Source organism: Mauremys reevesii, linkage group 13, assembly GCF_016161935.1.
Source record: "Mauremys reevesii isolate NIE-2019 linkage group 13, ASM1616193v1, whole genome shotgun sequence".
NCBI classification, from domain to species: Eukaryota; Metazoa; Chordata; order Testudines; family Geoemydidae; genus Mauremys; species Mauremys reevesii.
The window spans coordinates 44,092,507-44,112,447 of NC_052635.1; the positions used below are offsets into that span (position 1 = coordinate 44,092,507).

The following is a 19,941-nucleotide window of genomic DNA, read 5'->3' on the forward strand; positions in this document are numbered from 1 at the left end:
GGGATCCTGATATGGGGGTGGGGAGAACAGGGAGCACACAGAGCCTCTGGAATGAGGGAGGGTGGGGGGGGAGATTACAGTTATTCCCTGAAATAAAGGGGGATGGGGTGGCGGCACTGGGGCGGCTCCAGGCACCAGCACGCCAAGCGCGTGCTTGGAGCGGCAAGCCATGGGGGGCGCTCTGCCGGTCGCCACGAGGGCGGCAGGCAGGCTGCCTTTGGTGGCATGCCTGCGGAGGGACTGCTGAAGCCGCGGGACCAGCGGACCCCCCGCAGGCAAGCCGCCGAAGGCAGCCTGGCTGCCATGCTTGGGGCGACAAAATACCTAGAGCCACCCCTGGGTGGCGCACACAGATCTTGGTGGGAGGGGCGGGGGAATAAGGAGCCCTGGGTGGATGCCGTGCCCTTGGCTTACAGAGGCAATGATGTGTGCAACCCTCTAACGATTGCCTCTGCAGTCATTGCAGCAGATGTGATACTCAAACCTCACCCACATCACTTATTCCTGCAGGGGAGGGGCAGCCCTGCTAGGCCAGGAATAAACTCCGACTCCAGACGATTCTTATTTCCATAGGTGACCAAGGCCTGGAACTGGTTCTGTGGACTCCCCTGCCAACATCTTATCAACCTAATTCCGCTCCTTCCCTCCCTACGGGCGCTGACTTTGGAATGATTTTCCCTCCATGCTTAGTGCTCCTCACAGAGGTCACCCGGATTGCTTTATACGTTAAGCAGGGGATGGTATTTTCCCCATTAGCCTTCCATGGGAACATAGAAACTGCCAGCTGGGACCAGGTCCAAGAGCCATCTAGTCCAGTATCCTGTGTCTGACAGCAGCCAGCACCAGCTGTCTCAGTGTGTAAGGTACCCTGCAATGAGCAGTCCTCCTCCACCGCTAATTAGAGGTGGGGTTATGCCCTAGGACATGAGGGTTTATATCCCTTCCAATGCCTTATATCCGCTCCTTCCTAATAAACCCGAATGTCATTATTTTAGCTAGCCCTAGAAAGTCTAGCCCTGACTCTTCGCTATTCAGGGTGGAGCGTTACATCCCAGCATCCTCCACCTTGACCGTTCATTCTCCTCTCCATAGTCTGCACTTGGAATCCTGCACAGGCCAGCAGAGCTGTTCAGGGTGACAATCCTCCCCCTTCAGAAGCTGGAGAACTGAGAGCAGGGCTGGGCACTCCTGGTGGAAGATTTCTGGATGCAGAACTTTTCTTCTGCTGGTTCACCACAGTCTGAGTTTGATGCTTGGGAGCTTTTCGGGCAAGCGTTTACCTGGACTTTGGGCTAGGACAATGGAGTTCCCCTCTCCCGCCCAGCTGGTGATTTGACATTGTTAAAATACAGGGACAGTTATTATGTTGTATAATGGGGAGTGGAGCAAATAAAAAAAAAAGATGGATTGAAAAGGAACATAATGGAGTTGGGGCCAAAACTCATCATTCTAAAAATATATCCTGGATTGCACCCAATGTGTGGTGCAGAATTGGAGGCACAATGAATGATACATTAATGATCATGACAATGCACTTTTTGAACAGTGGTAGCATCCAGTGACCCCATCTAGCACAGCAGTCAGTGTATAACAATTTGTATTGAAGCAAAGCAACAGAATCCAAAGATGCAGTTCAATGCATGGGCCCCCTACCGCACAATTTTGAATGGAATAAGGTGTTCTCTCTTTATACTGATCCACCCACCTTGCCCAATAGATTCCCATTGCTCCCTTTCCAAGACCCTGGAGTCTTGCACAGCTGAACATTCTGTTATTCCTCACAGTGGAGTCCAATAAAGGCTCCCCAGGGACATATAGATTATTGTCATATATTTTGCTAATCATCATTTACACATTCTAACATTATGGCAAAAATTAAGTCTTACAGAACCCCATCACGTCTATGGAGCAGGCATAATTATAAAATGGTCTAGTGAGCAGGAAATCTCGAAATGAATTTGCAAGGCGGACAGAAGGAATATAGTGCCTTATCGGGAGAGAATCAACCCCAAATGGTTTTTCTTGTGTTGCTTCAGATTTGTGTGTGTGAAATGATTGATGACAACTAACATGAGTCCTTGCTCCTGAAATAGATTCATCGTTTCTGGAAACAGCTGTTCTTTAAGCATGTACCCTTAGTATATCAGAATCCCTATTCTTCAGAAAATGATCTAGGAAAAGCCTGCAGATATCCAAGCCAGAGAGATATTGGTTTCACGTCCCAGAGGTCTTTATAACAGAAATGTCAGACTTAAAAAGAGGTGAAAGGAAACAGTAAGAGAAGGGCTCCTGGTGCAGCTATCACCCTGGGTTCTCGTAGTGTGTGAAACTGTGGAGTTTCCCTTTGAGGTGCTGGAAGTCAGGCCTCTGATCTGGACTGAGGTGCCAGCACCTGCGCATGATTTCATAGAGCATGGATGGGCAGTTTGGCGGGCAGGACATCTGGAAACCCGTTTGGACTTTTTGGCAAACCTCACCGTTACTCATACCTACAAATAAGGAAGAAAAAGTGTGTTAGAAGCATCATCGCATAACCCAAGTGCAGCCAGAACAACAACTGGAATCCAGTATCTTTGGGGGCAAGTGCCATTATTCCTTCTTGAAGCATATTTGTATGCACTGGGGAAAGTGGCTGGGATATGAATTGCCATGCTCAATTCTGCCCTGAGTTACACTCGTGGAAGTCAGCAGGAAATATGCTGGTGTAACTGTGGGCAGAAAGGAGACTTTGCACCCGCAGTATAAAGCAAGGTTCATCAGAAGGAGAGTGTTTTCCCAAGCTTTGATACCTGTAACATGTGTATCTTGTCAGCACAAGAGCTGGGTGAAAATTTTTGACATTTATTTTCAGTGAAGAATGCAGATTTGGTAACATCGAAACATGCATTCTGGTCAGTTTCATCAAATAGTTTCTGTTCAAAAACAACTTTTAAAAAATGCCAAAAGAACCAAAATGTTTCATTTAAAAAATCACACATGAAATGTCTCAATCTTCCCCTTTGAAGAGACATTTTGTTCAAAATTTCCTTTGTTTATCCTATTTTAAAAAAAATTAAAAACGTTTCCAAAATGCTCAAAATCAAAACAATTTTCTTCCCTTTTTCGGAATAGCTAAAAATCCATTATTTGCACAGCTCTAGTCATCATGGCTTCTTGCCAATGCCTCTACCTTGGGCTCCAAACTAAACACAAAGCTGGTGCTTTCCATGATACCTTGTGAAATTAAACTTATGCTGTGTGCAACTCCTCGCTATTCAGGCACAATACCTGGGTATGGAATCTGTCCATAGGTGATAATTTCATACAGAAGGATCCCAAAAGACCAAACATCGGACTTGGTGGAATAGCGTCCATGGGAAATGGCCTCAGGGGCTGTCCATTTATAGGGGATATTGCGAGAGTAAGACAAGTACACATCATCCTGCAAACACAAAGGATTTGTGATTAAAAGGAGAGGTAGATACAGCTCCTGGAAGCAGGGCTCTGATTCCTCCAGATGTCAAAAATCGGTGCTATTCAGTTTGGACTGAAGAAAACAAAACTGGGATTTTACAGCAGGTGAGACTGGCTAATTGCTCTCCAAGGATCAGGCATGAGACCAGTCTGAAAAACTGGGCAAAGTAGAGAGAGAGGAATTACCCTCCCACACTAGCTGTGGAGCTCCTCTGTGCAGTTCACATTAGCCCAGAATAATATTCCATGACTCTTCCATGCTCTTGCAATCCCCACAGAGATCCCATCCCTGGCCTTCTCCCTACGTGCTACTGGGCAGGGACCCTCGACGGGATGGCTTCACATCCCATATTGTCTCCATATCCTGCCCCCCAACCCTTGGTCAGTGCAACCCCACTGGTTCCGAAGCTCCCAGGCCTTCTGCAACCATAGAAAACTGGGAGGGATGTGGCCGTAAGAGATTATTAGTGTATTTGGCATTGATGTTGTTTCGGGGTTGAGAAGCACCTGCTGTGGAAAGCTTCTCCCATCTACTGATCATTGGATCCATTCCAATCCACCTTATTCTACAATTCTTCTTCACCTCTTGTCGCCCGCTGAGTTGAATGGAGTTACTCACATGAGTAAACACTATCCTGCATGAGAATGGGTTGCAGAATCAGGCCCTGAGACAATTCCTTTGCAAATACGCCTGTTGCTCCATTAATTTGTGTGTCCAAAGTTAGCCACATTTTAACATTACTCAGAGGGGAATGTATTCAGAGCGCCATGGAGTAAATTCATGGTTGCATGGGGGTAACTGTGAGCAGATTATGGCTCATGGTTATTAACCATCAGTGGGCCTCAGTTATGTTATCATAAGCTCATTGAGGGATTCATCAGGGTCCAGCAATCACATTTCCTTATTTCCCCCTTCCAAACCAACTGTTATCAGCCCTGAATTGATTTACAATACCTTGATAAGCCTGGCCAGGCCAAAGTCACCCACTTTGCAGATGTTGTTTTCTCCAACAAGAATATTTCTCGCAGCTAAATCTCGGTGAACAAAATTCTGAGACTCTAAGTAGCACATCCCATCAGCCACCTGGGATGCCATGTCAACCAGATCGGTCATTTCCAGATGCTCCCCTTCTGACTCTGACAAAAAGTGAACAAAAGATCCTTCTATTATTATCTAGCTCCAATGGCTATGTGGATCAAAGACAGGAAAATAGCTCTGGGTGGTGGATGGCACACTGTGGTGAAAAGGCAAAGCAAGATCTTAGCTGGTCATGGAAGTCTGTGTAGATGTCACATAGGGGTAAGAGCATGCTCATATGTTAAATTTAATTTCAGTCAAAAAGTTTCAGAGAGTTCCAGAGGTAGAGCATCTCTTCCATCATCTGATAAAATAGGCTTGGTTTTGTATTTGACAAGTTGAAGCATGTGAGAAAGAAAGATAGAAGAATTCCAAAGGCATAAACGTATCCAATTTTCAGAGATTTTAACTGAATATTTTTCAAATTTTGAAATTTAGACAAAATTTCCAGCTTTGATAAAAACAATAGGAAAAATATTGAAAAAAATCAGCAAATTTTTACCATGTTTTTTTCTACCAGCGTAAATTTTAACCATTTTTTCTCCCAACAATGTAAATGTATCCAAAGATTGGGGGGGGGGGGGGGGAAAACAAAACATCTCTGGAAACACCCCCTACCCCAACACAATAAATCTCTGTATTGCACTTCTTTGGATGACAAAAGCTGACATCACTGAACTTATTGAATCAATTCCATCCCTGCTGTTCTTAAAACCAATGATGGATGAACAGCAAGGATGAAATTGTGCCTCTGACTTTTCCCCACAATTAAATTATCTCCGCCATTGAAAAGTATCAGGTAACCACTGACATGGGTTTATTATCTTCCCGCCACAATTGTCTTGGGCTAAAATGTTCAAAATTTTCAAAAGCAACTGAGTCACTTAGGACCCTAAATTTCTTTTTAAAAAGTGACTTGGGCCCCAAGCTTCAAAGGTATTTAGGTGCTTAACTCCCATAGGTATAGGGACCTAAAATACCTTTGAAAATCTGGACCTTAGGAGTCCAATGAGAGACGTAGCTTCTTAAGACACTTAGGTGGTTTCAAAAAGTGAACCCTGGGTCACTTTCCACCTGCTTAATCCCAGAACCTTGAAGTACCTGTGGTTCCTAAAGACTAGACCATCATTTAAAAAAATCAGAGGGGTAGCCATTAAAAAAATGTCCATCAATTATTTTGGAGGCCTCAGCTGTTGGGTGCCCTACATGAGGTAGCTTCTGCCTGAACTACCACAGTTGCCATTGCTTCACCTCCTACTAGATCAGTCATACTTGTTCCAGAGACAGCTCCTTCCTGGAGATTATCCTCTAGTTTTTATGATCCATCCTCCAGTGCCCTCTTTTTAACCTAAGCTTGTATCATCGCTGTAAGTTAGGGAGGAGGGTGGCTTGAAGATCAAACCTCTTTCTCCACTCACCATAGCTTGAAGTCACCAGGGAGCACCACTATTCTGCCTTACCTCGGAGAAAATCTAGCAGGTTTCCTTTGAGCATGAGCTCGGTGATGATGTAGACAGGATCTCCAACAGAAGAGATGGCATAGAGGGAGAGGATGTGCTTGTGCCTCAGATTCTTCATTACCTCGGTTTCGTTCTTGAAAGTGGCCTGGTACGTCAGGTCAGCTGCAAAGGACCCATGTAAGAAAAGAGAATGGAAAGGAAGGAGGTGCTTTAATAGAGATCTTTACATTGAATTACCTCTTCCAAGTCCAAGAGGCTATTGGCAGAAACCTAAGCGGTATGGAGACACGGGCATTCATGTCCATCCCAAAGCAACTAAGAATACTTGGACAAAGAAATTATCCCACTAACACCCCTTCGTAGATAAGAAATGCGGAATCCTAAAGAGGAGCATTTCACAGAGCTAGTCTCTGGTGTTATTCTTGAGGTGACAATATTAATACTGTTGCCACTTTTTGACCTAAGCAAATTTCGGGGCCACGTGGATGTTCCAGTTGGAAGCAGAAATCGATGGAGTCTGGCATTTTCTTTGATGCAATCTTGTTTATTTACATGGAAATAGTCCAAAGTCCTGCTTCTCCGAATGCAGGAGGAGTCAAGAACCAAAGGAGCAGTGTCTTAGCTTACAGCCCCAAGCCTTTTCAGCCAACACCAGACTCAAAAGCGCTCGCTCTAGCTTTTCCAGGGCCACATCGTGCTCACCTCAGTCAAAAGCCCCTCTGCTCTGTCCAACCAGTTTAAAACTCCTGGGTGGGTTCACAACCCCTGTTGTCTTAGGGGAGGCACTTGTGCTTAACTTATCCTGAGAGTTGTGCTAATTGAAGGGTGCATTCGCACCCCATCTCAAAGAGGTTTGTGACCCATTCAGTCACTCCTACCTCTCAGCATACCAATATTGTGACTGGTGAGACACAGCAGGGCCAGGGAGCAGTGGGAGAGTGATTTTATTGGGTGCTGGGAAGTGGGTGGGCATAAGCCCTAGGCTAATTAAGCCATGGCTCCTTGTATAGTAGGGAAGGTTACTACAGGTTAATTGGAGCACCTGTATTAAATTAAGGCCCTGTCAGGAGCCTAATAAAAAACCCTGCTTCAGGCAGACAGGGTGGTGTGAGGAAGGAGAGAGAGGACTGGAGTTTGGAGGTGTGTTGCTGAGAATTAAAAGACCAGAGAATGGGAGGAAGGGATATCCTGCCCCAGTAGGGCAGGGAGACTCCCTGCCCCAGTGTCAAGGACTGAGGGTAACCCTACCCAAGGGGGAAGAGGGTAAGAAACCCACAGGGGTTGAGAGGGGCTGGGGCTCAGAGTGAGGAGCAAACCCAGACCCCTTCCCTGCTTCTCTCCTCTACCACCTTCTCAAGCCATTAGCGCGGCCCTCAGTGCCCCAAGAGCAGGGGTAAGGGACGGTGTCCTAGCACCCTCCGCCAAGAAAAGTGTGGGCCCCACCATACCAACATTGGCCATTTTACCACACTGGGTATCAGCTTTAGGACCTTGCATGGAGTCACGGGACTTTAGTGACTCATTTTGGCAGCTGGACCAAGTGGGACTTATTATCTCCATCTCAGGACTACAAAGCCATGCCCTGATGGGCACAAAGGAAGTGTTTTTCAACCACGTTGGCTCAATTAGCTTCACACAAGCGAAAAGCTCTCTCAATACTCATTAAGATGTAGGCTAATACACTTAAATCCATAGAACTGGCTGGGTTTTAACCTAGGATAGCCTTTCTGGAGCCAGAGAAAGCAGGAGGAAGACCTTTCAGAGAGAAACCCTAGGAACAGCCTGCTCGGAGTTGGGGCTACAGTTCATGTTGTAGATACAGGCCTGTCTTAGTGATGAGTTTGCACCATAACCACTGTGGTTACAAATACTTTGCATTTCTTCACGACACTTTAAAACAAAACAAAACAAAAAAAACCCACAACAATGACTGATGACCCTCTACCACAGAGCTGAAAGCAGGTCTACAGTGACACTACCCTACCCATGCAGCAAGGCATCCTGGGAGTTGTAGTTCCCAGTGGCACTCTTGCAATCATAAGTCAGAGAAAAGAATGCTGGGAAATGGAGCAGGAATAGAATTTCTCTCCATTTCCATATCCTGCCTATAATAATCTTCTGTTGACAGGTAGGAGAGGCCTGCTGCTGCAGTGACTGGGGTCTTTGCTGAGAGGAAATCAGGGAAGGAGGCTAGAAGGGGCTGTGGGAAGCGCTCTGAGAAAGATCCAGGGAAAAGGCCAAAGAAGCAGGCAGGACTCTGGAACGGTGGGGTATGTTCTTTGTTTGGGAGCAGGCTGTGTGAGAAGCACTGGACTCAGGGGTGAAGGCTTAGACTTGGGTTGGAACAGCTGTTTGTTGACAATGGACTCTCGTTATCCTGAAAAGGGGAGAGTTTTGGTTTGGCCAGTGCTTGAGAGTAGCCAGACAGTGGGGGAAGCTGAAGCTGCAAAGAGAAGACAAGCCACTGCTACACTCTCTAGATAAAGAGCGCAAGCATCCCCCCAGAATAAAAGCTCTCACCTTTGGGGATAGTTTTAATTGCAACTTTGACCTTGTTTTTCCAGTATCCTTCATAGACGTCTCCAAAGTATCCAGCTCCCAGCTTCTTGACCAGACTGAATTCTTCTCTGGGTCTTTCCCAGTCATCCCAGTGAGGCAGAGGCTCTTGTTCTTGCTAGATTAAACAACAACAAAACAACTTTATAATGTTTCAGCCTGAGAAAGTCCATCGGGGGAAATAACGGAGATCTATGTCCACCACTGACAGCCGGGCCAGCAGGTGGCTTGAGGACTGGCTAGAACAACATGAATGATGTGTTGTGATCAGTGCTCTCTGCGAGGGCTGATGGACCAATCGATCAGGGTGATCGATGTGATTATACCTCCAGAGAAAGGGTGTTATATTCGCTCTACACCAGTCGGTGACAACAAGATTTCCAGGATATGTGCTCCTCCAGTGTGTCACTACCATGGAAGTACTCAGATACCATGGAGATGTTTGCAGACCACATTGAGGGAAGCCATGTAAGGACCTAGATAATTAGACCATTTGGGGCAGGACAACACATGTTTTTCCACTTGCAAAAATGCCACCTTTTCTTTCTTTACTTTCTCTTTTGCAACATCAAAGGCAGCATCCACAAGCATAAACCCCATGCCACTTCACCAAGGAAAAGTGTTTTTTCTATCAAAAACAAATGAGACTTCACTATCTAGAGAGCAAAGCTGCACCCCAGGCCAAGTTCCTAACTGCAGCCTGGGTGAAATAGTCACAATTGGAAATGATTTTTCCCCTAGGGTGAAATCTATGATTTTTTGTTGCCAAATCTCAGGTTTCCAACATGAATATCCATGAAGCAAAAGCTGGTGGCTTGGCTGACTTCTCTGCAGATGTCCTATTTGTGAGAGAAGGCTTCTTCATTGCATCCTCTTTCTGCTGCAGTGAGGCATGTGTGCACAGGCAGCAGTGAAGAGGTTAAGGAATGGTCTACGTATCAGCTGCTATTTCCATGTCACTGGGTGAGCATAAGAGACGCTACATGCTTCCTTAGTCAAATGACATAGATGCAGACCCCCCAGATAACACTCAATCTTCCACTCACACACAGTTCTGATATACACCCAAACCACCTGCCAATCTGAAATGCGATCCTGATACCTTGCTCTTTCAGTCTCCCTTGCCATTTCTTGATATGCTTATGCATTAATTTGCCATCATCCTGAGGGTAACTCCCCTGACTTCAATATTTACACCAGGGATTGATTTTTTTCCAAGCAAATTTAATTTCTATAGTTGCTGATCTTACAGAATGGGCAGTGACTAATAGGGTGTATATACAACATTGAAAGAACTTGTATAATACTCCTGGGGAATTCTGCACCAAAAAATTAAAAATTCTGCAAAATTCTCCTTATTTTGTCAAAATAACACAGTATAATCATGACAGTTTCAATTATTTTAGTAATTTATTTAAACTGCAATATAGAAAAAAATCACAACAACAATGCAGCATTTCCTAAACACATGAAAGTTACACTGCAAATACTTGGTAACCAATACCCTGCATTCCAGTTATAATCTGGATTTTCATTGAAATTACATTACAGAACACCAAACAGGAAAATAAAAATAAAGTGGAATATCACTTTAACTTGCTCAGACTTTCACACATGAAAGTCATTGATTTTTGCTAATTGTTGTCCTGCATTTCAATACAATCCAGTATTTTTATTTAAATTATAGTACAGAAAACAAAGAGCCTTCATGTTTTTCTCATTTAGTGATTTCCTTCTTGCAGAAAGGATCAAATTGTACAGTAGTAAACTTCTCTTTCCATCTGCAGGGTTTGAGACAGCATTTATGCAATTCAAGGCCAATTTGGCGATATTTGGAATCTTCTCTTTCACCGAAAGCCAAACACTTGGAGGTCTACAAAAATAGGTTTACTTTGAATAGCTTCAAGCACAATCTTTTCCCTGTACAGTTTTAGCTCCTGTTCAGGTATCAGAAAAACCAGGTATTGCTTGAAAATACTCACACAGTGTACTGACAAGATAGAAACATAATGAGGATCAAATAACCTACAAGCCTTCAGAAAAGTCAGACCTGGTTGTCCAAAGGACAAATATTTGTCAAGCTTCATGGAATGCCTCTTTAAAGAGAGCTAGAAAGGCAAGTCTTTCAACAGGAGATAAGTTTTCCCTAAATTTGAAAAACTCTGAGGTGCTTTCTGAAGGGAGCTCTAGATGTGAACTGCAATATATCTGCCGTTCTTCCAGAAGGTCAAATGCTTTAACAGTGCAAGGCTTCCTGCTCTCAAATGCCAGATTTAAACTGAGAATTTGTTCGCCTTTCTGTGCTAGAAAAGCGATCTGTACAAAAGTGATCTGTACAAAAGCGATCTGTACAAAAGTGATCTGTACTTTGGGTCATTCAGCATTTTCTGAATAGTTTGCACAGAAACTGAGGAGTTGCTGTTGCTCTCGTCACTGAAGAACTCTTTGTAGAACTGAAAGTTCTTAGAGTGATACTGAATATCATGGACCCAGATGTTCCCGCGTGTTCTACCTGGGCTGGAAGGCATGGATGCTTTTGCATCTGGAGACTCCTCTTGTAGTTTCTGGTTAATGAAATGGCAGTACCTCACTTTCCTACTACCAGAATTATAGAACATGTTTTTGAAGCACTTTACATGTGTATCAACCAGCTGAAAAGGCTTTCGAAATGATTCACCAATTAAATTAACAATACGTGCTAAACAGGTGATATGCACAGAATTTGGAAACAGTGTAGAAAACACAGAATTAAATGCCTTTTTCATGCAACTAACATTGTCACTATCGATTACTAAAACATTTTCATAATCAAGCTGGTACTCATTTCCTGCTTTGACTACAGCCTGTGAAACAGCTGACTGATTAACAACATCTAAAAACACTTTATCCTCCAAAAAAGTGTTAACATGCCCATGGCAAGCAGGTTCTAATGGTGCAAACAGTAGAGTCATCAAAGATAACAGCGATTTTCTTGTCTTTATGCTTCAGTTTTAAGTTTTCCTTTTCTTTGAGGTACACTTTGGGTGAGTGTCTCAGTCAGTTGTGTCCTATCAGGAATCGCACCACCATTCCGGACCCTGCTGTCAAGAAAATCTTGCACAAGTGGGCAGTCAGTCTTCGACATAGGGATGTTGGCACCCGCTAGTGTCTTCACTCATGTTGTACAAATCTGAAAGTAGAGAAGTTAGGTAAGTCTTGAGTAAGCACCAATGTTTACTATCCATGTAACATCTTTCATCTTAGATTAATACATTTATTCACATTATATTTAGTTCCGAATGTCTAGATTTTAATTTAGATTTATAGTATAGTAAATGATCACATGATTCCATATATATTGTAATATTTAGTTATTTGGCTTATGTCTCTATTCAAGGAGATAACAAAAGTGCATTATTAAATTACAATCGACTGTAGAACATCACGTGAAAGTGCAAAAGTGACAGTGCAGAGTGTATTATCATCAACAGAAAACTGACCATAGTTCTCACTTAAAAAAAGTTTAAAAACAGAGCTGCCTATTCAAGATCTCCGAGCAAGTCAAGAGACCCCATCGCTATAGCTCTTCTAAGCTACTTATCTTATTTTTCTATATTATAAGATTTTCTGATATTTCCACTCACCTGCACACGTTCTTTCTCCTCCTGTGTTTTGTTTTTCCGTGTACGTGTTTCTGCCTTCCTCTTGAACCATATCTTCCTTCAGTTTGGGGGTTTTTTTAAGGCAAAATGAGCAACAAATTACAGACCATTGGTCATGATTGAGAACAACATTGCAGGATGCGCAAAATAATTTGTCCCCCTCCACGTGCAGTGTTGCAGGGAATTGTCAAGCATGAGAAGCTGGCGTGGCCGTTTTCAGTGCAGGATGTGAAAGCCATTCACGTCATGCACAAGAATGAATATTCCTTTGGTAACTTCATCTCGACCTGGCTGGCTACTCCGTGCAATGCTTGGTTCTGACTGTCCTGACATTTTCTTGTCTGCTTGACAAATGTTTTATTTGCCGTCAAAGTCTTTTTTTTTTTTTTAATGGGTAAGTAAAATAGATCCTGAGCTGCAATCTAACTCCATTGTGCCACTTGGGCAGAGGAAAAAAGCAAGAAACCACATAGCTCTTCCTAGCTGAGGATTCCCTTCCTGTCATTTACAATAAGGCGCCTTTACACCCCCTTGGCAGTGTAAAGGAGCCTTAAAACTTTTACACCTGTTTTATGCTGCTGGGGGAATTGATTAAGAATGGGAACAATTCAATAACAGTAGGAACAGTAATAACTAAGCAGGCAGGCTGCTACATTTTCTGCTCTTCTTAGAATAAAATAGAATCATAGAATAGAATATCAGGGTTGAAAGGGACCCCAGGAGGTCATCTAGTCCAACCCCTGCTCAAAGCAGGACCAATCCCCAACTAAATCATCCCAGCCAGGGCTTTGTCAAGCCGGGCCTTAAAAACCTCTAAGGAAGGAGATTCCACCACCTCCCTAGGTAACCCATTCCAGTGCTTCACCACCCTCCTAGTGAAAAAGTTTTTCCTAATACGCAGCCTAAACCTCCCCCACTGCAACTTGAGACCATTACTCCTTGTTCTGTCATCTGCTACCACTGAGAACAGCCTAGATCCATCCTTTTTGGAACCCCCTTTCAGGTAGTTGAAACCAGTTATCAAATCCCCCCTCATTCTTCTCTTCTGCAGACTAAACAATCCCAGTTCCCTCAGCCTCTCCTCATAAGTCATGTGCTGCAGCCCCCTAATCATTTTGGTTGCCCTCCGCTGGACTCTTTCCAGTTTTTCCACATCCTTCTCGTAGTGTGGGGCCCAAAACTGGACACAGTACTCCAGATGAGGCCTCACCAATGCCGAATAGAGGGGAATGATCACGTCCCTCGATCTGCTGGCAATGCCCCTACTTATACAGCCCAAAATGCCATTAGCCTTCTTGAGGGGATAGAGGGTGCCTTGAGCCGACCTCCAAACAACCTGAAGCTCTAGCCCTCCATGCCAGGTGTGTGGCAATAGCCTCTCTCGCTCATTCAGTCACATGCACGCCCAGCCCCAGCCGCCTGGCAGTGATTGATGTCTCCCCACACAGGCCCAGCCCTGCACCCCCCGCAGTGATTTACATCTCCACCGGTTACTCCAGGTGCTCAAAGAGAGATGTCTAGGCTGCCTGGGAAGGGGTGTGTGTCCCCCACAGATTTCTTTGCTTCCCCATTTTTCTGTGAGGAGCAAAGAAATCTGCAGATGATATGAATTCTGTATGCATGCAGTGGGGCAGAATTCCCCCAGGAGTATATAATATACGTGCAATCACTGGATGGCAGTGTTCGGTTGACACTAAGTGTGCATTTCTGTGTCGGGGGCTGATTTAGTTACTCATTTGCAGATTTATAAGGCTGGAAAGGACCATTGTGACTAACAAGCGTGATCTCCTGGATAAGACAGGCCATGGGTCTTCCCTGAATTAATTTCTGTTTGAACGAGAGCATATTTTTTAGAAAAAACATCCAATCTCGATTTTAAAATGGCCAGTGATGGGGACTCCACCACAGCCCTTGGTAAGGTGTTCCACTGGTAAAAAAAACAACGGTGCTTTATTTACAGTCTGAATTTGTCTAACTTCATCGTCCAGCCATTAGCTCTTGTTATACCTTCGTCTGCTAGACTGAAGAGCCCATTATCAAAGTTTTGTTCCCCATGCAGGTACGTACAGAGGGTGATCAAGCCACCCCTTAGCCGTCTCTTTGTTAAGCTAAACAGACTGAGCTCCTAGAGTCTGTCACTATAAGCCATGTTATCCAATTCGTTAATCATTCTCGTGGATCTTGTAGACTCAGACTTTAAGGCCAGACGGGACCATTGTGATCATCTAGTCTGACCTCTTGCACATTGCAAGCCACAGAACCTCACCCACTCATTCCTATAATAGACGCATAACCTCTGGCTGAGTTCCTGAAGTCATAGAATCATACCACTGGAAGGACCTCGAGAGGTCATCTAGTCCAGTTCCCTGCACTCATGGCAGGACTAGGTATTATCTAGACCATGGTATCTCTCTCATGGTATAAGTGTGCCAACTCATGTATCACCTAACAATAGGAATACGTAGGGCCAGATATGCAAAGATATTTACTCACCTGAAGATGCAGGTAAATGCCTAGAGGGATTTTAAAAAATGCCTAAACAGATTAGGCATCTAACGTCTATTGATTTCAGTGAGTGTTAGGGGCTTAACCTGTTTAACAGCTCTTGAAAACGCTACTATGTGCTTATCTGCATCTCCAGGCACTTAAATACCTTTGAAATCTGGCCCTCAGTGCTTATATGGCATCTACCTCCTAATGACTTTACAAAAGTGGGTATTATTCTCCTCATGTTACAGATTGGGAAACTGAGGCACAGGTAGGTTTCAGGACGTGCCCAAAGTCAGAGAGTTGGTGACAGAGTCAGGAATAGCATCTACGTCTTCTGATTTCAAGTCCCCTGGTCTAACGGATAGATTTTAAGATCTCCGGTAGAACACAAACCAGAGAATTTCACCCTGTGATCGAGCCCATCTGACGACCTCCTGTATAACACAGGCCATAAAATTTCACCCCGTCACCCCTGTACTGAGCCCATCTGACCGCCAAGCCTGCATGCAAGAAGACGTCAAGCTTGCCCTGCCATCTCCTGACTCACTCACCAACTAACGCTTCCACCACAAGCATCATCCTGGCAGTTCTTGGCTGGCTCAGATTTACCTTCCAGCAGGGGATTGTCAGTCTCAGGCCGTGGGAGAGGTTCTTCACTTTGTAATGCTCCACTAGGCTGAGCAGATCCGGGAAGGAGAGTGCAGCGTTCATGTAGACGTTCCCCTGGGAGTTCCGCCAGATCTTGTAGTGCCTCACAATTGAGTCATCCCGAACTGTGAAATCAAGGAGGAATGGCGGGAGGAGCACACAATGCAAAACAGTCATTAAATGTGTTGCTACCTTCCCATTCCAGTAACTGACAACATGCCAGGAGGCAAGAAGTCATTCCTCACACACCTGTCATGGGTGGGGGGAAAGGTTTGGATCTCTACAGGGTCTGCCTGCCGCCTGCGCCTGGGTTTCAGAATCGAATGTGGTGATCCCTCACTAAAATCACCAATTTGCTTTAACGTAAGGCCTGGCTGTCAGAGGTGCTGAACAATCTGTCACTCTCACTGACTGCAGAGTTGTGGGTGCTCAGCACCTTGGGAAATAAGGCCCTTGGTGTAATGGTGATTGGAATCTCTGGAGACAGAGAACATGTCTAACTTAAAAGTGTCTATAAAGCATCTTGCTCACTGAAATAAACCAAATATGTAACCAGCTAGAATGTGTCTTAGTGATGACTAGCAATGCATTCAGGAATTTTAGTCAGTTCCCTTCAAACACTGCCAATGCTTGCAGAGAAGAATCCAGTGTCCTCTTATCTTGTGTTTCTGATCCTTGTTCCCTGCTGCACATTGACTCAGGGCACACCTCTGTTAGACACATGCCCTCCAAGAAGTCTTCCTGGAACTCACAAGCCCTGGTTTCAGCTGGAACTATGGGTTTTTTTTTTTAAAAGGTTTAAATATGTTTACATTTAAGGCCCTGACCTTTACTTGAATCACTCATTACTGGCAAACATCCAAGTTATTTTTGCTCTGTTTCCTGGTAGGTATTGTCCTGAGACTTCATGCAGCCGCAGGAGATTAACCACTGGAACTGCAGACTGCAAACTTCACGGCTGTCTTCCTGTAACAGAGAGGCTCAGAATCCCCATTTCTAGCAGCTGTCCAAGGAACAACTTTCAATGTGTTTGATCTGGGATGGAGGAGGGGAAGTAGTATGGGATTTCTGTACTATGGAACGGAGCGTGATCACATATGGTTTCTTAAAGAGATATGCCAGCCTGCTGAGCACATTTCTTTCCAAAATGTTTGTACCTACCCAGATCACTATCTATGAAAGAAATGGGTGGAAGAGGTATTGGGGTATCTTCAGCACCTGACAGAGCTTTGTTTATGGTCAATTTCACCAATTCCCTGGAGTAACAAGCTAAACAATTTAACAGGAAAATGCCTTATTAATAGCAACAGGTGGAGCAGAAAAACTCCTTCCTTCTTACAAAGGAATTTAAAAAAGAAATCAAGACATACCACTGAATGCAAGGGCACTCTATCTGAAAGGGGAAGGTTCTTCCAATTTAGCCAATTCAAAAAAATGGATAGTGTCTCTTTAGGATGGCTGGCTCCTGTGAAGTTGCTAAATAGTCCAGAAAAGGAAATTCCATATTCAGAGGTCTAAGCAAAAGGGCTGGTGTTTTGTTACCGAGGGTGGGTCAGAAGGAGGGAGAGAAATAGTTAGACTTACCTGAAAGCACGTAGTCAGTATCTTTTTTCTCACTGATTCGGATTAGAAAGGCCCCGGTCTTGTTCTCTTCCGACAGCAGCCTGTGTAAGGCCTCGGAACGCGAGATCTGCCCAAAAAACCAGCTGGAGGAGGAGAGAAAATAAACGTGTGTTGAGATGGAGTCTCCCTAGAGTGTCAGCACACCCGGGGATCTCTGCATCAACCTACTGTAACAACTCCATGGCCAGCTAGAGACTTCGGTGTGTTGCTGTTCTGCATCCTCCAATCACAAAGAACCTGCTTCAGGGGACAGGACTCTGCTCCCCCGCTCCATCAACACATCCCTCAAGCTAAGGGAGGTTCAATCTCTTTCTGCATCTGACTTCTTTTGGGGTTGCTGCATTGTCTTTGTGATGCACCAGATCCCAGCTCCCTGGACATAAATTCATGCCATGAGGTTTAGCACCAGGGTGGAGAGCTTCCTCATGCTGGCTGACCTGCTGGCTAATCATATTCCACAGGACCCCACTAGTTCATCACAGGGGTCCTGGCTGCCCTAGCCACTGGTTAATCGGCCCCATTAACCCTACGGATGAGTTCGCTTTACAAGCTAGTTAAGTTACAGAAGTTGGTTAACAAAGAGCATCAGCCAGTCACTGGTGGGAAGTGGCGTCCCCACCCGCTTTTCATACACACCTGCAATGTCTCTCTGGGATTCACAGCCAAAGAGCAGGGGACTAGGCTTCCCAGGACCCTTCGCCTACTTTGCACCACCTTGGTGAGGCAAAACAGCCATAAATGAAGCGTGTTGACCTGAGGTTATGCCTGGTCTGGGTCACTGGCACGGCACAAAGAAGGCAGCCAGAGCATGCCGATGACTCAGGCCCTAGATACCTAGCCCTCCCTACTTCCCTTTCCAGAGGCTGTCCTTGCCATCCAGTGCTGGGCATATGGGCGTCAGACACAGGTTCTCTTTGGCCTTGCCTGGTGGGATGCTGCCCCGGCATTTCATTGTAACCCAAACCTTTGTAAAAGGGCTGTAGTTTCCTATACAGAACCAAGCCACTATCAGGCTCAGAGACTGACACCAAAGTGCTTGGCTTGACTAAACTGCCATTTGGCTAGCAAATGCAAAGCCCTCTTATCTTCCAGCATTAAACAGGGGTTAAGATTCCTGACCCCAGCAGGGTTTTACTTACGGTTCTGCCTCCATTGTCTCCTGCTCAGCTAAGTAATTGTAAGGAACATAACCTTCGGCTAGGATCCTGTTCGAGCCGTCGACTTTCCTGGCCCACCACCATTCTCCTTCTTGCCTGGTGACCTGGAAGAGGTCTCCTGCCCGGAAGCTGATTTCTGTCTGTGTTCTGGCATCAAAGTCCCAGAGACTGGTGTACAGAGGACTGGTTGCAAGCCTGGAATTCATGCTGCTGGGTAGAGGAGCTGAATGATGGCAGGAGTTAGGTCTCCCCGCAGCAGAGCCAACGTCAACGAGGTTCTCATAGTTTTCCAGCCATGAGCTCTTTAAAGAGCTGTGCCGAGCAGCCCTGGAATGCTTGTCTCCGGCTGCCTTCCAAAGGTGTCTGTGTAACTCTGCCAACGTATCTCATTGGAGGCAGGTCAGATGGTATCTGCCAGGAGCAGACTTTGCAATAACGCCCTCTGCACATCATCTTCTTTATAGCTAAATTGCAGCCCTGCCCTTAAGCCACACCTCTGTTGGCAACAAAAGGACAGAAGGAAGCCAAGTGAATTGCTGTCAGGTCTCAGATGGGTGCAGGGGACCAACCCCGTGAAGCAAGCAGGGCTGCCTAGCTAAAGGCCAGAGGTGGAGGGGCCATGGGTGACACGAAGAGGGTTCACTTTTGGGTACCTAAAATCTGCACTGCAATCAGGAGGTGTGATTGACGCATGTGCAGACATACAAGACCTACCTTTAACTAGCTCACATACTAATAGCAGTGATGCTGTGGCAGGATGGACTTCATCTCGGGCTCTGCAAGCCCACCCTGGACCTGAGGTACCATTTGGATGGCTAGCTGTGTTGTCATGGCTTCATTGCTAGTGGTCTCCAAGCTAGCTAGATTGCAAGCACACCCCGATTGCAGTGTAGCCGTCCCCTGGGTGAATTTCACCCAGCTGTAGACTGCTACGTGGGAGAGGGGAAGGGGAGGGAAAGGGGGAAAACAGCGATGCTAGGAGAGAAGAGAGGGAGACGAATTTATAGAGAAAGACAAGGGTCAAGGAGGTTAAAAAGGGAGGAAGGGAAGAGAGAAAACGGGGAAAGAGGCGAAGGGGAGGGGAATAGAGAATGAAATGGAATTTTAGAGGGTTAGTGGCGATTCTTGAGTCAGCCTGAGGATTTCAGGCATGTTAAAAAGGCAGTTATTGCATGTGACACATCGGGGTGTAAAGGCAATATCCTGTCCTCCGTTTTGGGGCAAGGAGCTATGGTCAATGTCTCTCCCGTGCCCCAAAACAGAGGCCAGGAGGCTCTTGCCTTGCATCGTTATCTGCCGTATGTAATAACTGCTCCACAAAAGCCACTCAGCTGTATGTGCAGTCCCACTTTCATGGGATCCCACTCCCCTGTGCCTCTTATGGGACCTGATCCAATTCTCATTGGTCAATGGAATATTTCTTGTTGACTGTGCTGGATGGGGTCCATACAGGGTTTTTCACCTGTAGATCTCACAACATGTAGCCTAGACAAACCTACCATAAGGTGTGCGCACAGCTGGCTGGAAAATCATACTCAACGAGGAGGGATCAATGGTTCACAGTCCAGCATTAGGGGAAACTGAGGCAAAAGGAAGCCATTTTTTAATTCTAATCTTGGCCTCCAAAGCAAAGCACTTGCAACTCCTCCTAGGGTGGTATTCTCCACCAATTTTATAAGTGTATTCTCTATCCCATTATCCAAATCATTTATGAAGATATTGAATAGAACCAGGCTCCAGACAAATCCCTGAGGGACCCCCATTGATTTGGCCTTCCAGCTGGACTGTGAACCATTGAGAACGACTTGTTGAGTATGATTTTCCAGCCAGTTGTG

At 45.3% G+C, this 19,941-nt stretch overlaps 1 protein-coding gene and 1 pseudogene across 2 annotated transcripts; both read right to left on the reverse strand.

Annotated features, from left to right (window-relative positions):
• Positions 1–1,934: 1,934 nt before the first annotated feature.
• PTK6 (protein tyrosine kinase 6) lies at positions 1,935–18,506 on the reverse strand. 2 transcript variants are annotated; one of them, XM_039499530.1, is made up of 8 exons: positions 18,089–18,506; positions 16,911–17,032; positions 15,288–15,451; positions 8,512–8,665; positions 5,992–6,153; positions 4,409–4,590; positions 3,268–3,421; positions 1,935–2,489 (listed from the first exon to the last, which is right to left on the reverse strand). In XM_039499530.1, exons 1-8 carry the CDS (start codon positions 18,310–18,312, stop codon positions 2,302–2,304), a joined length of 1,350 nt encoding a protein of 449 aa, XP_039355464.1. In that variant the 5' UTR covers positions 18,313–18,506; the 3' UTR covers positions 1,935–2,301. The 2 variants fall into 2 exon arrangements, with proteins under 2 accessions (XP_039355464.1, XP_039355465.1); XM_039499531.1 differs by lacking the exon at positions 18,089–18,506 and adding an exon at positions 17,118–17,133.
• LOC120381327 lies at positions 11,524–12,521 on the reverse strand (annotated as a pseudogene).
• Positions 18,507–19,941: the final 1,435 nt, after the last annotated feature.

What these genes read in the sequence shown, in the direction of transcription:
- PTK6 (XM_039499530.1), bottom strand. Translation starts at nt 18,312, where the DNA reads ATGAATTCCAGGCTTGCAACCAGTCCTCTGTACACCAGTCTCTGGGAC. An exon ending in TGACAATCCCCTGCTGGAAG is followed by an intron (nt 8,666 to 15,287) that starts GTAAATCTGAGC and finishes TGTTTAATCTAG; the next exon opens with CAAGAACAAGAGCCTCTGCC. An exon ending in AATTAAAACTATCCCCAAAG is followed by an intron (nt 6,154 to 8,511) that starts GTGAGAGCTTTT and finishes GGTCCTTTGCAG; the next exon opens with CTGACCTGACGTACCAGGCC.